The sequence below is a fragment of the Hippocampus guttulatus genome, chromosome 1 (genome assembly GCF_054856545.1).
Source record: "Hippocampus guttulatus isolate MCC_2025c chromosome 1, RoL_Hgut_1.0, whole genome shotgun sequence".
Taxonomy (NCBI): Eukaryota; Metazoa; Chordata; class Actinopteri; order Syngnathiformes; family Syngnathidae; genus Hippocampus; species Hippocampus guttulatus.
The window spans coordinates 5988458-6003806 of record NC_141261.1 but is presented as its reverse complement, the minus strand read 5'-3'; the positions used below and the strand labels follow the sequence as shown (position 1 = coordinate 6003806).

The following is a 15349-nucleotide window of genomic DNA, read 5'->3' as shown; positions in this document are numbered from 1 at the left end:
AGGCGAGACAGGTGACGTGCATGTTAAGCCATCACTGTATATCAAAAAAATATTTGTGGCTGTGTACTATTGTATTTCACAATTTATACGATGCGGTGCCATGACATTTATTTGTCGTCTAATTCATCATCCATGACAGACAAATGAAGAAATCAACATCTTCTGCTAACAGCACACTTTCAACTTTATTGGTACCAAAACAACATGAACAAGAGACCTGACTGCACATAATACTGCAAATACTTAATACAAACAAATACTGACTCAACTTGTGTAAACAGCTTCAGAAAGGAAATATGATAAAATGTTAGCAGTTTCACAGGCAATGTCAACCGTGTGTGTGTTTGACCAGACAAAAAAAAAAACAAAAAACAAAACAAAAAAAAAAAAAAACAACTGCCCACCCCCCTGAAAATCACAGTGACATACCTCAATTCAAAGTGTCCATTGTCTTTTGTCCCTGCATTGATGAACTGACACAGCACCTCAAATTCACATGCTGTTTAAAACATGTGATTCGTATGTTAGCAAGTGGCCTGTCCCTTTTGTAAATAAAACACACTTACACACATACACACGAAAAGTACATCAAATATTTGGAGGATTGCTGTGATAAATAATAATAATAAAAAGAAAGAATGAAAACTAAGTCAATCCATCAATGTGTCCAAGCTGTCCATGAAGGACAGCAATTGTCAATTTTGGTGTGTGAGTGTGTGTGTGTGTGTGGGGGGGGGGGGGGGGGTCATAAACGCTCTCTGGAGTCATGTCCTTAGATTTGAAAAAAATAAAATAAATCCATTTGACTCTGGTCCTGTGTGTTCAAGTTGACATTATTGAACGCTAGTTCAATGCGACTCCTGCATGGCCAGATTTTGACAAAGCACAAAATAAAACACGCTGCCACAAGAAGGCAAAACCAGTTGCCGCTGTATTTGCTGTTTTCTATTTTATTATTTAAACTTCATTGGCCTATGTGTTGTTCATGCAAATATTTACTCTAATATAGCCTTATGACTTCCGGCACAGTGGTTGAATAGTTAGCGTGTCTGCCTCACAGTGCAGAGGTGCTGGGTTCGATTGCGGCTCGGGCCTTCTAGTGTGGAGTTGAGTTTGCATGTTCTCCCCGTGCCTGCGTGGGTTTTCTCCGGGTACTCCCACATTCCAAAAATGTGCACGGCAGGCTAATGCAACACTCTAAATTGTCCCTAGGGTGTGACTGTGCGTATCAATGTTATTTTTGTCTGTGTGTATCCTGCGATTGGCTGACAACAGGTTCAGGGTGTCCCCCGCCAACTGCCCGAAGATGGCTTCGATAGGCTCCAGCACACCCCGCGACCCTTGTGAGGATAAAGCGGATCAGAAAATGGATGGATGGATGGACTTACACAAGATAAAAACTTCAGGCTATGTTACAGCTGTACAAATGGAACTTGTTACTGAGGAGCCCCTGCAACAACAACAAAAAAAAAGGAAAATAAGATCTAAAACATAAAATGTTATTTCAAAAATTTCGGCTTGTCCGTTTTCTGCTGTATGCATTGTTTTGTATGCTATAAAACCTTGAAATAAACAACCAGGCCAATAAATGCTGGCTCGTGTGCGTGGCCTCATAAAGTCCAAAGGTCACATGGAAGGAAGTGAAGTGATAAATAAGAATCCTAAAAGAATGAGGAGGTGCACCAGAAGAAACCAGAGCGACGGTGAGGACCAACTATCTGCAATTGAAATGAATTGTCACAATTAAGATAAGAGGCTTACCTTGCCCTCGGAATCCAGGTTAAACCTCTGTTGATTTGCCTATTGGGATATCTCCCTGTAATGCAAAAACACACACTTGTAACAGGAAAATGAAACCCTCGAACCTACTTTTGCACGGCAAATCCTCACCCAATTTAGACGGCATCAACAAAAACCAATCGCACTTCAGTAGTAAAACACAAGTACTGACTGATACCAGGTATCGGTATCGGACTGATACCAGCCTTATTTTAACATATCAGATACTCACGATGGTGGACGATACTAGTCATCAATACCAAGATAGCGTGTCTATTATACAGAGTCCAATAATCACATGTTGCCTTTTTTACACTTGTATGTGCACATATTTTCCACCACTATGGTTAGTGTATCTGCTTCTGAGTGTTGTTTTATCCATAGTTCATCAAAGTAAGATGAGTATTTCAGCAGATAACAGAAGGCAATGAATGGATGAATCTCTGAACGCCTAACCGTAAATATACGTCAGTTCACTGTACATCCTCTCGCCACGCACCTGAGCATCATCCAGACACGGAGGCTTGGCGTCAACGGACGCATTCTTCGTCTTGACGGACGGCGAGCTATTCATGTGACGCAGCGATGCGCACGGCTGGGGACTGTGGGAGCCAAGTGACGATGAGGAGTCCACAACCTCCCCGCCGAGGGCCGACAGACAACTGTGCTCCGAGTCGCTGAAGAAGACGTTGGCGCTTTCCTCGGATGAGTCTGCTGTGTCTGTTAAGTCTGAAAGATAAAATAAGTCATGAGCTGAACTTTGTACAAGTAATACCGGTCAACACATACTGGAGCTGGATGGAGCTAAAACATGTAAAGGTATTTTTATTTTTCCCATTATTGACACGTTTTTACATGGTATCAAGTTTTGACATGATAATGTTCAAATTTTTACATGATAAGTACAGTATTTTCCGCACTAAAAGGCGCACCTAAAAACCTTCCATTTTCTTAAAAGCTCACAGCGCGCCTTAAAAGCCGATGCGCCTTGTGTATGGTCATTACGGTAATATTTCAACCTCAAAATGGCTCCTTGCTCGAGACATGCTGACAACGCAGAGTTCAAACTTAAGGCGATCGGTTCACTTACATTTGTAACAAGTAGGCGGTCAATAAATGTTGTTACATTTGTCAACAGTTGAACATGGAAATAGAGCAGTGGCAAGAGAGTTCAACGTTAACGAGTCAATGTTATAACTTGCTGTTGGTTAAGTGAACCGTGTCGCTGCTTTATTAAACAAGTTTTACTGACATCTGGTCGTTTTATTGGTGTTTCCATGAGCGTAGCTCCATCTAGTGGATGCATTGTAGATTGCGTCTTTTAATGCGGTATGCCCAATGTATGAAAAAAATTACAAAATAGGCCTTCATTGAAAATGCGCCTCATAATAACCCAGTGCACCTTTTAGTGTGGAAAATACGGTATTACGTTTTTACGTGACACTTATCGATGCTTCTCCCCTACTCTGAGATGGTCTGCGTCAAACGTACTGAGCGGACGATGGTTTGTTTTCCAGCGTTCCCGGTCCTGATGAAGTCGATAGTTACGAGTGTTGACCTCATTGTCCAGTACGCCGTCGGGGGCGGGGCCTGCAGCCGGGCTTCCAAGATAGCCAACGGGCGAAAGCGAGCCACGACCCGACGATGAAGACGACTGGCTGAAGGTGGTGGAGGAGGAGCCAACGGAGTACGGGCGAGCGAATTCTATAGCCCTGTGTGAACAACATGCCACAGGGACTGACAACACACAGGCATACAGTAGTTGCCATCAATCACACAAGAAGGAGCTCGGTGACCACAAGCATGAACTATGGTAGTGTGTTCCACTTCTGACTTGGACTTGGACATACTCAAATACCTCAACCATTCCTTCCATAGATATTTTCAGATACAATGTTTGCGTTAGGACCACCGTCATGGACAGCTAAGACAATTGCCTACACTGCCTCGATGTGACCGCAATAAATGTACCGTATTCTATGCAGAATGTTCCCAACACTTACCTCTGCCAGGCAGGATGCCACTGACATCCCGGTCGCAGATGGCAGCCTCGCTGGGTTGAATGTCCAAGAATGATTTGTGACCCAGTCCCATGAACGCTCTCTCCTGTAATCTTAGTTCTGCAACAGAGAACATAGTCTGCATATTCCAATGCACGCAATTGCAATGGTGTTGACATGTCATTGACTGACATTATGGACAGTTAGAGAACAGATAAAAGAACAGATACAAAGATTGATAGTGGAATGGATGGCCTTTTTATTTTTCCTCGACGGTCCAAATGATTCAGTTGGTACCTCGACTGTGAGTCGCCTGATCCCAGAGAATCTTCTCCAGGTCAGCGGTCCAGGCTTTCTTCAGATCTACGTTGGTGGCCTTCAAAGTGTAAGTGTCCTCGCTCTTCCTCCTGCGGAACCAGATTTCAAAGCAAAGGCCGCTCACGCCGGCGTCATGAGTCATCCCGATGTCGTTAGTCTGGGCGAAAGAAAACTCCGATGAGACAACAGGTTCACAGTCAAGTTGTGAAAACAAGTGGGCACCAGGTTCTCCACACCTTAAAGGACTGTTTGTAGACATAAACTTCATTTCCAACTTCGGTCTTCTTGGTCTTGCTGAAGAGAATGAGATGCTCAAAGAGGAAGATGCGGCGCAGGCATTTCTTCTTCCGAAAGAAAACAGTAAACTCATCCTGTCGAATGAGCTGACCTTGTTCTTTTAAGTTTACCTGTCAGCAAAGAGAAGAAATGCCTGTATTCTAACTACCACCACCTTGTTTGAAAGTGCTCCCCTGCGATATGCTTTTTGCAAATTTTGTGTGTGTTGAAATACGTTTTGTGGATGTTTAAACATAGCGTTTTGATTTAATTCATTATACCTCCCGTTTTACATCAAAGTCTTACATCACAGTCCTGGATAGCATCCATGGTGAGCAGGTCGTTGCCGTGACGCATCTGAAAGCGAACCAGGTCAACGGCAGCCTTGATGTCAGCCCGTTCGCTCGCTCTGCCGCTGAACTCGGCATCGTTGACACCCGCAGTGGCATCAGTGTTGTCTTGCGGCCAGCAGGATGCAGTCAGAGCCAGCATGTCCTGCAGCAAGAGGCTGTACTTGCTGATCCTTTGGATGGGCCTCAGCAAGTAGGAGGACAGATCCATCATGTCCCCGAGCTCCTGCTGCTTCTTCTGTGAAGGCAAAATGAAGACTTAACTCATCACGTTTTTAAACGTCTTTTCAGACTTGGTCCAGAATTGGCTGGTACTGAATGAGTTAAATGTGGAGGGACTGGGGCAGAAATGTAAGACAACCAGAACTGCTTCAACAACAGCTGTATGTCTTTGAAGGAATGAGTTGTTCTTTTTTTTTGCAAAGTCTCACCAGATCGTGTAGCTTTTCTATACAAATATATATGTATATATATATATATATACTGTATATATGTTGTAACTATTACATAACAAATCACATACTTAGTGAGGAGGCACTTTTGTGTCAAGCACCACAAAGACACAAAACGTCTTAAAAAGTTCCCATAAATTGTCACATGGTATGAAGGGTTGTGGTCATGTGATCTATGCACCTGCGGTTGACCAATCAGATCATTTGGTTCCTCGTTTCTTTGTGTGCTTTTTTTGTGGCTTTCTCTTCATGTGCTCTAACCACAACAATAAAGGAACCTGATCATTTACCAGACGAAACGGCTGTAACTCATGTTTTGGTTAGACATCAAATGACCTTGAAGATGTCATGGCGACGATGTAGTATCAGGGAGTCTGACTGAGGTTTGTTCTTGCTGTAGAGTGCATAAAGGCCAAAACTGTCACTCTGTGGAGAGAAACAAATATACCGATACATTTTCATTAAGATCCTTGATTTTTATATGTGCTTTAAAGAAAAATTACCGAGACATCTTTTCATTAAAAAAAGAACGCATAATAATGGAGACATTTCATTATTACATCAAATGTGAAGAATAGATGACTGAAAAAGGCTGTTTTGAAGCACTGAGTCATAATGGGAAATTTACCGTCTTCAATTAACCTCCAGACATTTTTGAAGAGAGACAGTGAGTGAAAGTTCGCAAGAATTAGGGCATATACAATAATAATAATGTCGAGTGTCTACTGCCGTACATTTGTGAGAAAACAACGGGCCACCATAGCAGGATCCCTGTGGCAGGCCTCCAACTCGGGCAGGAAGTCGTGGCTGTGGAAATCATGAAGCTTCTGCAGGATGCCGAAGATAATAGCACGCTTGCCTCGGAGGTCCTGGGGGATGTCCAAACTGTCCAGCAGGGGTAGGTAGTGAGTCAGGATATAGTTCAGCGAGCGGACATACTCCCGCTCTGTGAACAGCAGCTCCTCCAGGACATGCTGCAAGCGCCTGGGAAACGTGGAGAAAATAAATAATTCATGTCATCTTAGACAGTGTTATAAGATGACATTTACAGAATGCAAATAGATACAGGTTTCTATTTGCATGCTTGCCCATGCACCTGCCATTTAGAAACACAAATTGCATTTGACTTATTACTTGTCTAAATGCATGTTTTTAATACCGTTCATTTTAGTCTGATCGTAGAAACACATTCATGTCTTGTTTTTACACACCAGTTTACATGGAAATATTTTACAGAACTTCCAGAATCTCATTAGAATTTTTTTGGGGGGGTGGGGGGGGGGGTGGAAATTTCAGACTATAAAGCATTACATATTTTCAACAGTGCTCCATACTATTGTCAGCTAAGTGTTAGGAGCTCTCTGAAACTATTGTGAGAATATTTATGAATGCAACCTGGCTGCTGAACGTCTTTTGTGAATCCCATTGGGATATCAAAGGAAAGATGATGAAGAAAAAAATCAGAAGTAACAATACCTGTAGAACCTCAATGTAAGCTTGGAGACAAAGAAGATTAAAAAAAACGAAATAGGATGTGAGCCAAACTCAATTGTGCATTCAGCTCTCAACACTGAAACAAAAACTTCATCCACTTACAGAGCACTGTTGGCGCCCTCTTGTGGCCTTTCCAAACAAAACGGTCCTTCACCCCTGCCATTGGGCAGGCTGGAGTGTTTGCAGAGATAAGCCCGGTTGTCCTCCGCAACTCCCCGATTGCAGGAGCCCTCGGAGCAAAAGCTTCCGTGGCGGGAGAGCTGAAATTTCTGAGCCTCTTGGAGGATCCGACAAGATGGCTGACCATGGTGGGAGCAGGAGGACGACGGTCTAACATGCTCCTCAACAGCTGTGGAAGACTCAGGCGCCCCTATCGCTGTCGAAGATGAATCTTGGGACTTGGCTCGCAGGCCACGTCCCCACGGAAACCACTGGCAGCCGACGGTGTGAGGCTGAGATACAGCGGCGGCGTCAGGATCACTTCTTGCCCTGTTCCTCTTGGTCTCACGTTCCGCTTTCTTTGCTGACCTAGAGCACCGCCAAAATGTTTATAAATGCCTACCTTAATAGCTCAAAACCGAAATACACCCCAAACTATTATCCCACAACATTTTAATACAATTTCTAACTAATTTCATAACACAAATTTAGAGTCTCCAATAGAACGAGTGTACATGATTTTTAAAATATGGCAGGAGGCATGGGGAGAACAAGCAAACGCAACACTCCAAGAACCCCAAATCTCATAACTTTAAGGAAGACGTACTAACCACGAGTTCACCATGCTGCTCAAGTATGCATCTTTCAGCATAATTGTTACACCGTTGTTTCGTCTATTTCCTCTCACCAAGTGAATGCGTACCTGTGAGATGACCTTGGTGTGACCTTTGACCCCTGGCCGCCACCATGATCACTTTTATCTTCAGGTTTGATGGTAATTTTACATTCCGCTTCAGCTGTGTTGCTCTTGGCCAGGAATGGTCTTCGTTTCTCAAAATCCACTGCCCCTGACACAATGTTCGCCCACTCTGGATGCTGTGGCCCTGGTGTTGACTGTACCGCCACACTAAAAGGTGGTGCTGTCTGAGTGCTGGCAACATCCACATAATGATGCCCGCAACACCCACGACACTGTGGTTGACTGTTGAAGACCTTGTCAGTGACATCCTGCATCCTCTCCTGAAGTAACTGCTGGGCCTCCTGACACCGGAGCCATGCCGTGTTCCAGACCCTCATTCCCCTGGAGCTCCTCAAGGCACTGGCTTGGGCCTTCAACTCCTGAAAGTTTTCAACACTGAACTGAAGGAACTTGTCCTGGAAGAGTTGGAGGACAGAGCTGTCATCTGAGGCTAATAAACTGGTGTTGGTAGTCGGAACGGAGTTGAGCACTGTCTGGATGTCACACTGGCTGCCGTGAGGTCCAGGGTCTTTGTTGCCAGGCGCTGTCCTTTGACTACAGTCTTGGGTTTTAAGGATTCTGGATTGATTCTGGTTCAGATAGTCCATACATTCAACAGCCAAGGACGTAGCCTGTTGAAAAAGAAGAAATACTGTACTGTAAAACAGTTCGGCTTCTTCGGTAAATTGTTACTTATTGCATTCATGTGCCTATTAACTATTATCAGAAGCTATGAATCTTTTTTGAATGTTGTCTTTGTCACTCCTGTAAATAAGCGGTTGCTATGCTGAAAAAAACAATGTATAGACATAAAAATGTTGAATAGTTTTTTTATTCTAATGCTTTGCACCTCATCCTCAATTTTAACATACAAATTGCACAATGATATCAATATTGTACAATTACCTGCTCACAAAAGTCACACACATTGACCATGATCCGCAGTTCCCGGCCACATGCCTCGGCTCTACACAGGAAGTCGTCCAGGTCTGATTTGAATGCGCAGACCTGGCTGCTGAACGCCTGTGTCTCCGGGTATGACATCCCAGCCTGCTGGAGGTGCTCGGCCTCTTGCGCTAATGACATTGCATGGTGTCTACGATCCTGGGAGGAGATGGAGAGGTTCAGAGATCATAATCTTGTGTATTACCTCAAACTGTGCTAAAGTGCAGCGAGTACTGGCAACTCACATACTATTCACAAAGCTCGTGCAGCTATCAGATTTCATTTAGTACTGTGATCAATTGCTGAATGTGCTTCTGTTATGGGGCTGAGCAACCCTGAAGATCAGACTCTTGAAAATGGGCATAATGGTCACCAGTCGACAATTACAAGACTCACATTAGCCTCTATCAGAAAAGCAGTGAAGCTGTTGAGGATCTGATCCAGTTGGTCTCCGGAATATTCCATTGATTCGGCCTCCTGCAGATGGCGCTCACCCTCTACATAAAACCACTGCTGCAGCTGTGCAAAGAGAAAGATCATTAAAATGACTGACCAATAAATAACATTAAAATGTTCAATTCAGTCACGATCCTGGTGGCTCATACTTGTGTGAAATGTCCTTCCATCTCTCTGACTTGCAGCAGATATTTCAAATGTTCCAGAGACATGTTGGAGCTCTGTACAAGGTTATGGACCTGCTCCTCCACATGGTTGTACAGGCTGGTCAGTGAGTCCACAGCGTCACTGCATGTAGGACAAAGACAGTATCGTCTATTCTGAAAACTGATGCTGCAATTAAAATCAGCAGAATATGAAAGAAGCAAATTCATTTTATGCCCACCTGAGATCCTCACAATGAGGATATCTGAGGTCACTTTCCTTCCTCAGCCTCACCAGGATGGCCCCGCCCTCCCTCTGGAGGCTGACCAACCGCCTGTCCTCCAGCACATCACGCATCAAAGTCCTCTGGTCCATCATACATTGTTGCACGGTCTGGACAAGCAAGCACAGTCGCACTTTGAGACCAGATCATGAGAGACCAGGACCGAATAACTCATTTAATAACTTACCTGCTGATCACTGACCATGTGTGATACAATATATGGGTACAAGTATATGGGAACACCCTGGCCATTTCACCACCAAAATGTCATTATAAAAGCTTCCAATATTCTTGAATGACTTACTACAAGATTTTGGAGTGTGGGGGAATTTTGGGCCATTCATTCAGGACATTTGCAAGATCACTGACGAGGGACCTGAGACAGGGGTTGCCTCTCCTCAATCTCTATTCAACTTCACCTGAAAGGTTTTCGATGGGGGTTTTGAGGGTTAGGTTCTTCGATCGAAGCACACTTTTATGGAGCGAGCTTTTTGCATCAGCACCTTAGTGTGCACACTACGCACATAAAAACCTGCAGGCATCTAGCTGCAGACATCATAGGTTCATCTGGCCAGTAACTCACTACACAGTTGACTCATACAGTAATTCCATCATGGCCTTTTGCAAATGTTGGTCAATTTTGCACATCCTTGTCGAGATGGTACCATAATCCTTATTGCTGCGTTGGTGGTTGTTGATCACTATTCCACACTTTAACCCTTTCAGGGACAGCGGTTACAGCAATGGGCAGCTGTTCATGTTATCAGGTTACAGGTTATCATTATTGGTGTACAAAAGGGTTAAAATGCATCATCATATCATTGCAGTGAAACACGCGCAATAGAGTACCTGTACAGAATTTGTCCTCTGGGGAGCTTTTAAATGACTGATTGCCCTCAGCAGCAGACTGGATGCATCATGAAGATCCAATGCAAATGGAAAGAGTTTCTAAAGAAGAAAATAAAAGATGTGGTCATCATTATTACCGCACAAGTAACTGTTGTATGATTGGCTCGAGGAGAACAGTGCAACCTGCTCCAGGTTCTTTGAGAGAAGTATTAGATTACTAATCATTTCTGGCTGGGGGTACAAGCAACTTGGTGGGCGGGCACGGCCCCCTATGGCCTGCTCGTGGCGATGGGTGTGCCTGCCTACTCACCTGATGAAGCTCCAGCCAGTCACAGTGGTTGTAGGACAGTGTTCCATCCAGGCGGGAAGTCCGTTGGCTCTCGTCTACCATCTTCATCAGGGCCTTCATCGATGTCACCACTTCAGTCTGTGTAGTCCAAAAAAACAAAAAAAACAAAGCAACATCAAGAGCTTTCATGCACCCTGTAACCTGATAACATGATAAGCTGTCCACTGCAGTAACGGTCGTACCTGAAAGGGTTAATGGCCTTGCTTGTGTCTTGCCCCAATAAAGGACTTTGTCGTTTTTTGCAATTCATTGTTAACCAACCAACATTGATGAAACCTTAATTATATGTATAAGCTGACTAACCTGCATGGTGGGGCATCTCTCTGGTTGGGTGCAGCGTTCTTTATCCACTAGAAGCACCAAGCTGTTCACCGCCTGGGGAGATTGCTCCTGAATACAATCGTTATTTTTGACATGTTAAACTGTTTAAGTGCTGATTAAAATGTGCTAAAAAAAACAACCCTGCCAAATGAATACATTTCAACTGACCTTTTGTGACCATTTCTATATTGATTCATCATACGCACCAGTGGTATAGCAGCTAAAAATTGTACACAAGCAAGAGTGCTGTTTCTTTAAAATAATAAGACTTAAGTAAAAGTAGTCCTCAAAATAATTACTTGAGTCAGAGTAAAAAAGTAGCCAGTCAAAAAATTACTCAAGTACTGAGCAGCTGGTGAGTAACTTCAGATTTTTTAAATATTAAAATATATAAATATAAAAATATTTAAAATGAAATAAATATGAAATCATGTTTATTCCTTACCTGCAGTGTCATCAAGGCCTTGTATAGCTGCGGAAGAGGATTTGATTTCCTAGCATCAAAGATTAGGGTCATCCCGGCTTCTCTGATTTCTCTCCTTAAGATACAAAAAAACCCCCAAAAAACCAACACATAAAACACATAATGTACATTCCCAGTCCTTGACTTATTATAATGAACTCATACTATCATTTAGCTACATTGTATTGAGGTGCCAGGGCAAGTGTCTGCTTTCACCCAACTATCAAGTACCTGATGATTGTTAAAAATCAGCCATATACTGTACATGAAAATCAATGTATTTCTCATGAATTTACAGTTTTTCTGCAGGTGCCCTGTTAGGCCTCACCTGATGATAGAATGGAAGTAGAGCAACATCTCCAAGAGCTCCTGGCTGGTCATGTTAGAGCTCCATCCTTGGTGGTCTCCATAAAGCTCAGTGATCGGCCTACCTGACCTGTCTCTGCCTCCTGCAAAGCTCAATGAAACAAAAGATTAGAAGTGCATCGAAAGTATAACCCCACCTTCTGATATTTAGAAGGAGGCGCTACGATCTTCATTTCCAAGCATCTTAACCCTATCAGGGACAGCGGTTACTACAGTGGACATCTTATCATGATATCAGGTTCCAGGTGCTCATTATTGGTGCATGAAAGGGTTAAGGTGAAAACGTATGGCTCACATTACCTTACTGTACACTTAAACTGACTACATTGCCACTTGTACAGTATATTCTGAAAAAGAACAATTTCAGGACAGATGATTGGAGTACTTTTGGAACCTGCCTGTGAGCGCCGCTACTCCTTGATAGAGAGGGTGAGCTATGGGGTCCGGAAACCCCAAAAGAAGGTGGTCTGGTCTGTGACTGGCATGAGCGGAGGATGGAAGAGGAGTCCTCTGAATTTCTGTTGCTGGAAGTGAAGCAATGGGTGAGGAGCTCTCCGTCTTTCTACCTGTGGTGGATTTACTTGGCCCATTTATAAAAGGACGGAGGCATTTTTATGGATCATCAATCATGCTTCATCTTAACTCATATGTATATAAATTCATATATGTTAATTATGATATTATAATATCAAGTTGGTGCACCGTTTACCTGGAATGGCCATCTTCATTTTGTTGATTTGGGGTGAAACTAATCGAAAGGCTGTGCTTTTTTTACATTTGACCACGTGAAGCTGAGGAACATCTGCATAGACGTCATCATTTCGATCCCTCCTGACATTTGCGCCATCAACGAGGACCAACTGGCACTTCTCTGAGGTGTCTACCACTGCGGTAGAGAGGGAGGAACATCTTCCATCGGATTCCCGAGGTGAAACAGGCGTGGACACATTTGGACTGAGCCCAGTGGAAGAGGGTATATTTAGTGGTCCTTCACAAGGTTTGGGATGTTTGGAACAACCAGATGCTAAGTTGTGGTGTTTGGTGGAGATCACACATGCCTTTGCAGTGTCACTGGTGCTCTCCAATGCTCCTTCATCATTTGTTCCACTCCCATTTTGTAAACCGATAAAAGTTTTGTTGCAATGTTCCCGAAAAGGCACAGTGGTCCTGTGAGTTAGGAATTCCGGTTTGCCGTCATGTCCGTGGTTGTCAGGCATAAAGAGAACAGCATTAGTATCTCCTGGTTTCCAAAACAGGGCAGTGTTTTTCTCTCCTGATTCCTCACAGACAGCACCGCTGGCAATGGAAGTGTGTTGGTTTTGCATCTCGGATTTAGAGCAAACTTTTTGGCCATGACATTGAGGTGCATCTCTTCCAGTCTCTGTTGGTCTCCTGTCACTGCAATGTAAGATTTCCCCATCCTCCTGCACAACACCCAACATCCTGGCTCTGGCCTTCTCATGCCGAACAGTGACAGGATTTCGGAGAGCAGCCCGGTAGGATTCCCGATGACGACATTTCATCTCTTGACTTTGGGAAGGCATTTTCCCTTGTCTCCTGGCCATGCACGGAGTACAGGGTTTCTCTGAGAACTTGACAGTGCGCGCACACCGAAAAGCTTCAGTTGTAACAAGGAAAGGTTGACGGCATTGGGAATGGTCGAGATCAGGTGAGGGTTCAGCTGCCACATTTGTGTGTTGTAATGAAGCAGTTTCTTTTTGAGCATTACCGTTTGTTTGTGTTTTAGGTAAATGCAGGAGTATGTGTTCTTTACGTGGCATTGACTGGCTGTGCATAATTGACTCCGGTGGTGCCCTTGGTTGCATTTGTACCTCTGCTTTTTGTTCCTTTGTTGCTAATGGAGTGCGTCCAAAGAGCATAGTTGCCCGCAGAATATCAATGCAGTCTTCCTCAGCGGCTATCTGGTCTGAAGACTGACTTACTTGGTTTGTATTTTCAACCTCACCCATATTTTCAATTTTGCACAAATCTGTAGGGTTGCAAACATCCGTTGCTGTATTTAGTTCCGTCCCATCGAAGCGGCTGTCCCAAGTATTGGGCGAAACCCAGCCAACAGGCTTTGGCTCTGTCTCCGTATCCTTGTCTCTGGCAAGCCTGGATGCGGAAGCGGTGCTAGTATCCACAAGGCAGAGAGACACCGCAATGCCGTGCTTGGCTGGACATATTCTGGTCTCCAGCGAGAAGGCAGGAGGATGTGAAAAGGACGGTACGAAGGAGGTCTGTTGAATGACACGATACTGTTTGGTTGCAGTTTCCTTTGAAAGAGAAGGATCAACAGAACCGCTTGATGACAAATGATCAGGTCCATGAGCACGAGACATGGGAGGAGGTGATGGAGCATATGAACGAGGAGGACAGGCCATGCTATAGCTGGGACTTTGTGGCCAACCCACGAGGTCAAAGCTTCCGGTTCACATGGTAACCGGATCTCATCCAAAAGGTAAATGTAATTGTATGACGATTAGGGTCTCCTCCTTCTTCTTTTCAAAGACCTTCCGCTTTCGGGTGGCTGCAGTTCACAAAGATGGATAATTGCTTCACAGAAAGTTGTCGCTTTAAGGTTGCGGGATCCAAGGTCAAGGTGGATGATTACAGCGCCAACAAAATGTTCTAGATGAATGAGAAGAGAGAAAAAATATGAGTCCTTGGTCAGCCGGAAAATATTTGTAGCCAGCCAAAATGTCCAGTAGGGGACAGTGCAGTACACAATAATGCGAAATGGAAGGGGGTGTTTATTCAATATTCTCTATTGCGAACCACTGCAGCTATTGCATGACATAAATGCTTGATAATTGTACACTAGTGCACCTATCAGAGGCAATATAAGGATACCCAATAGAAGAGCCGCATTAAATATTCTGCCTTTGGAATGGCCTGAATATGGCAGGAAAAAGTATGTGAACCATTTGGAATGGGTCATCATGCATAACATGTAAACATTCACAGCACTGGAAGGAATAATTAAGTTAAGAATTGGATCTAATAACTGGTTAAGCATCTTTTGGCAGTAATAACCTCAACCAAACGCTTCTTGTCGTTGCAGATCAGATGTGCACAATGATCTAGATGAATTTTGGACAAAGTTGTTGCAGTTCAGCAAGATGCATTGGGTGGTGATGACGTACAACAGCGATCAAGATTTGTATGCTCCTCTACAAAAAAAAAAAGAATTAAAAAAATTCCGTGGTCACACAGCCATTGATGTGAAATCTGTTGGTCCCCAGTCGTCTGCTGGAGCATCCCCTACACACGCGTGAGCACTAATTTACAGAGTATACTGGAACAACGATGCAATCAAAACCTTTATTAATAAGGCACCTTTCAATCTTTAAAAGCAACACAAAGTGCTTCAGAAAAGAAATGATGAAAGGCACAAACAAATTCCCTATACTCCCATACCGGGAGTGTGTGGACCCCTGTGTGGACCCCTAGGGTATTCAAGACCAAAGTAGGAGCAGTTTAAAAGATTATTAAATACATAGACTGGTTGCTGAGGCAAGGATGAGCACAGAGTTGAGTCTTGCCGTGTTGCCCCTGATTTTTATTTATTTTTTTAAATATATTTGAAACAATCAGTGTTATAGA

At 43.7% G+C, this 15349-nt stretch overlaps 1 protein-coding gene across 1 annotated transcript; it reads right to left on the bottom strand.

Annotated features, from left to right (window-relative positions):
• Positions 1-166: 166 nt before the first annotated feature.
• On the bottom strand, positions 167-14364 carry LOC147210178 (uncharacterized). The gene is made up of 23 exons (XM_086106175.1): positions 12453-14364; positions 12142-12309; positions 11706-11826; positions 11360-11453; positions 10897-10983; positions 10555-10671; positions 10245-10343; positions 9354-9505; positions 9118-9256; positions 8909-9031; positions 8474-8671; positions 7532-8199; positions 6772-7197; positions 5910-6159; positions 5512-5601; positions 4680-4961; positions 4334-4504; positions 4077-4254; positions 3783-3899; positions 3271-3516; positions 2279-2508; positions 1762-1816; positions 167-1340 (listed from the first exon to the last, which is right to left on the bottom strand). The coding sequence occupies exons 1-22, from the start codon at positions 14125-14127 to the stop codon at positions 1781-1783; spliced, it is 5667 nt and encodes a 1888-aa protein (XP_085962301.1). The 5' UTR covers positions 14128-14364; the 3' UTR covers positions 167-1340; positions 1762-1780.
• Positions 14365-15349: the final 985 nt, after the last annotated feature.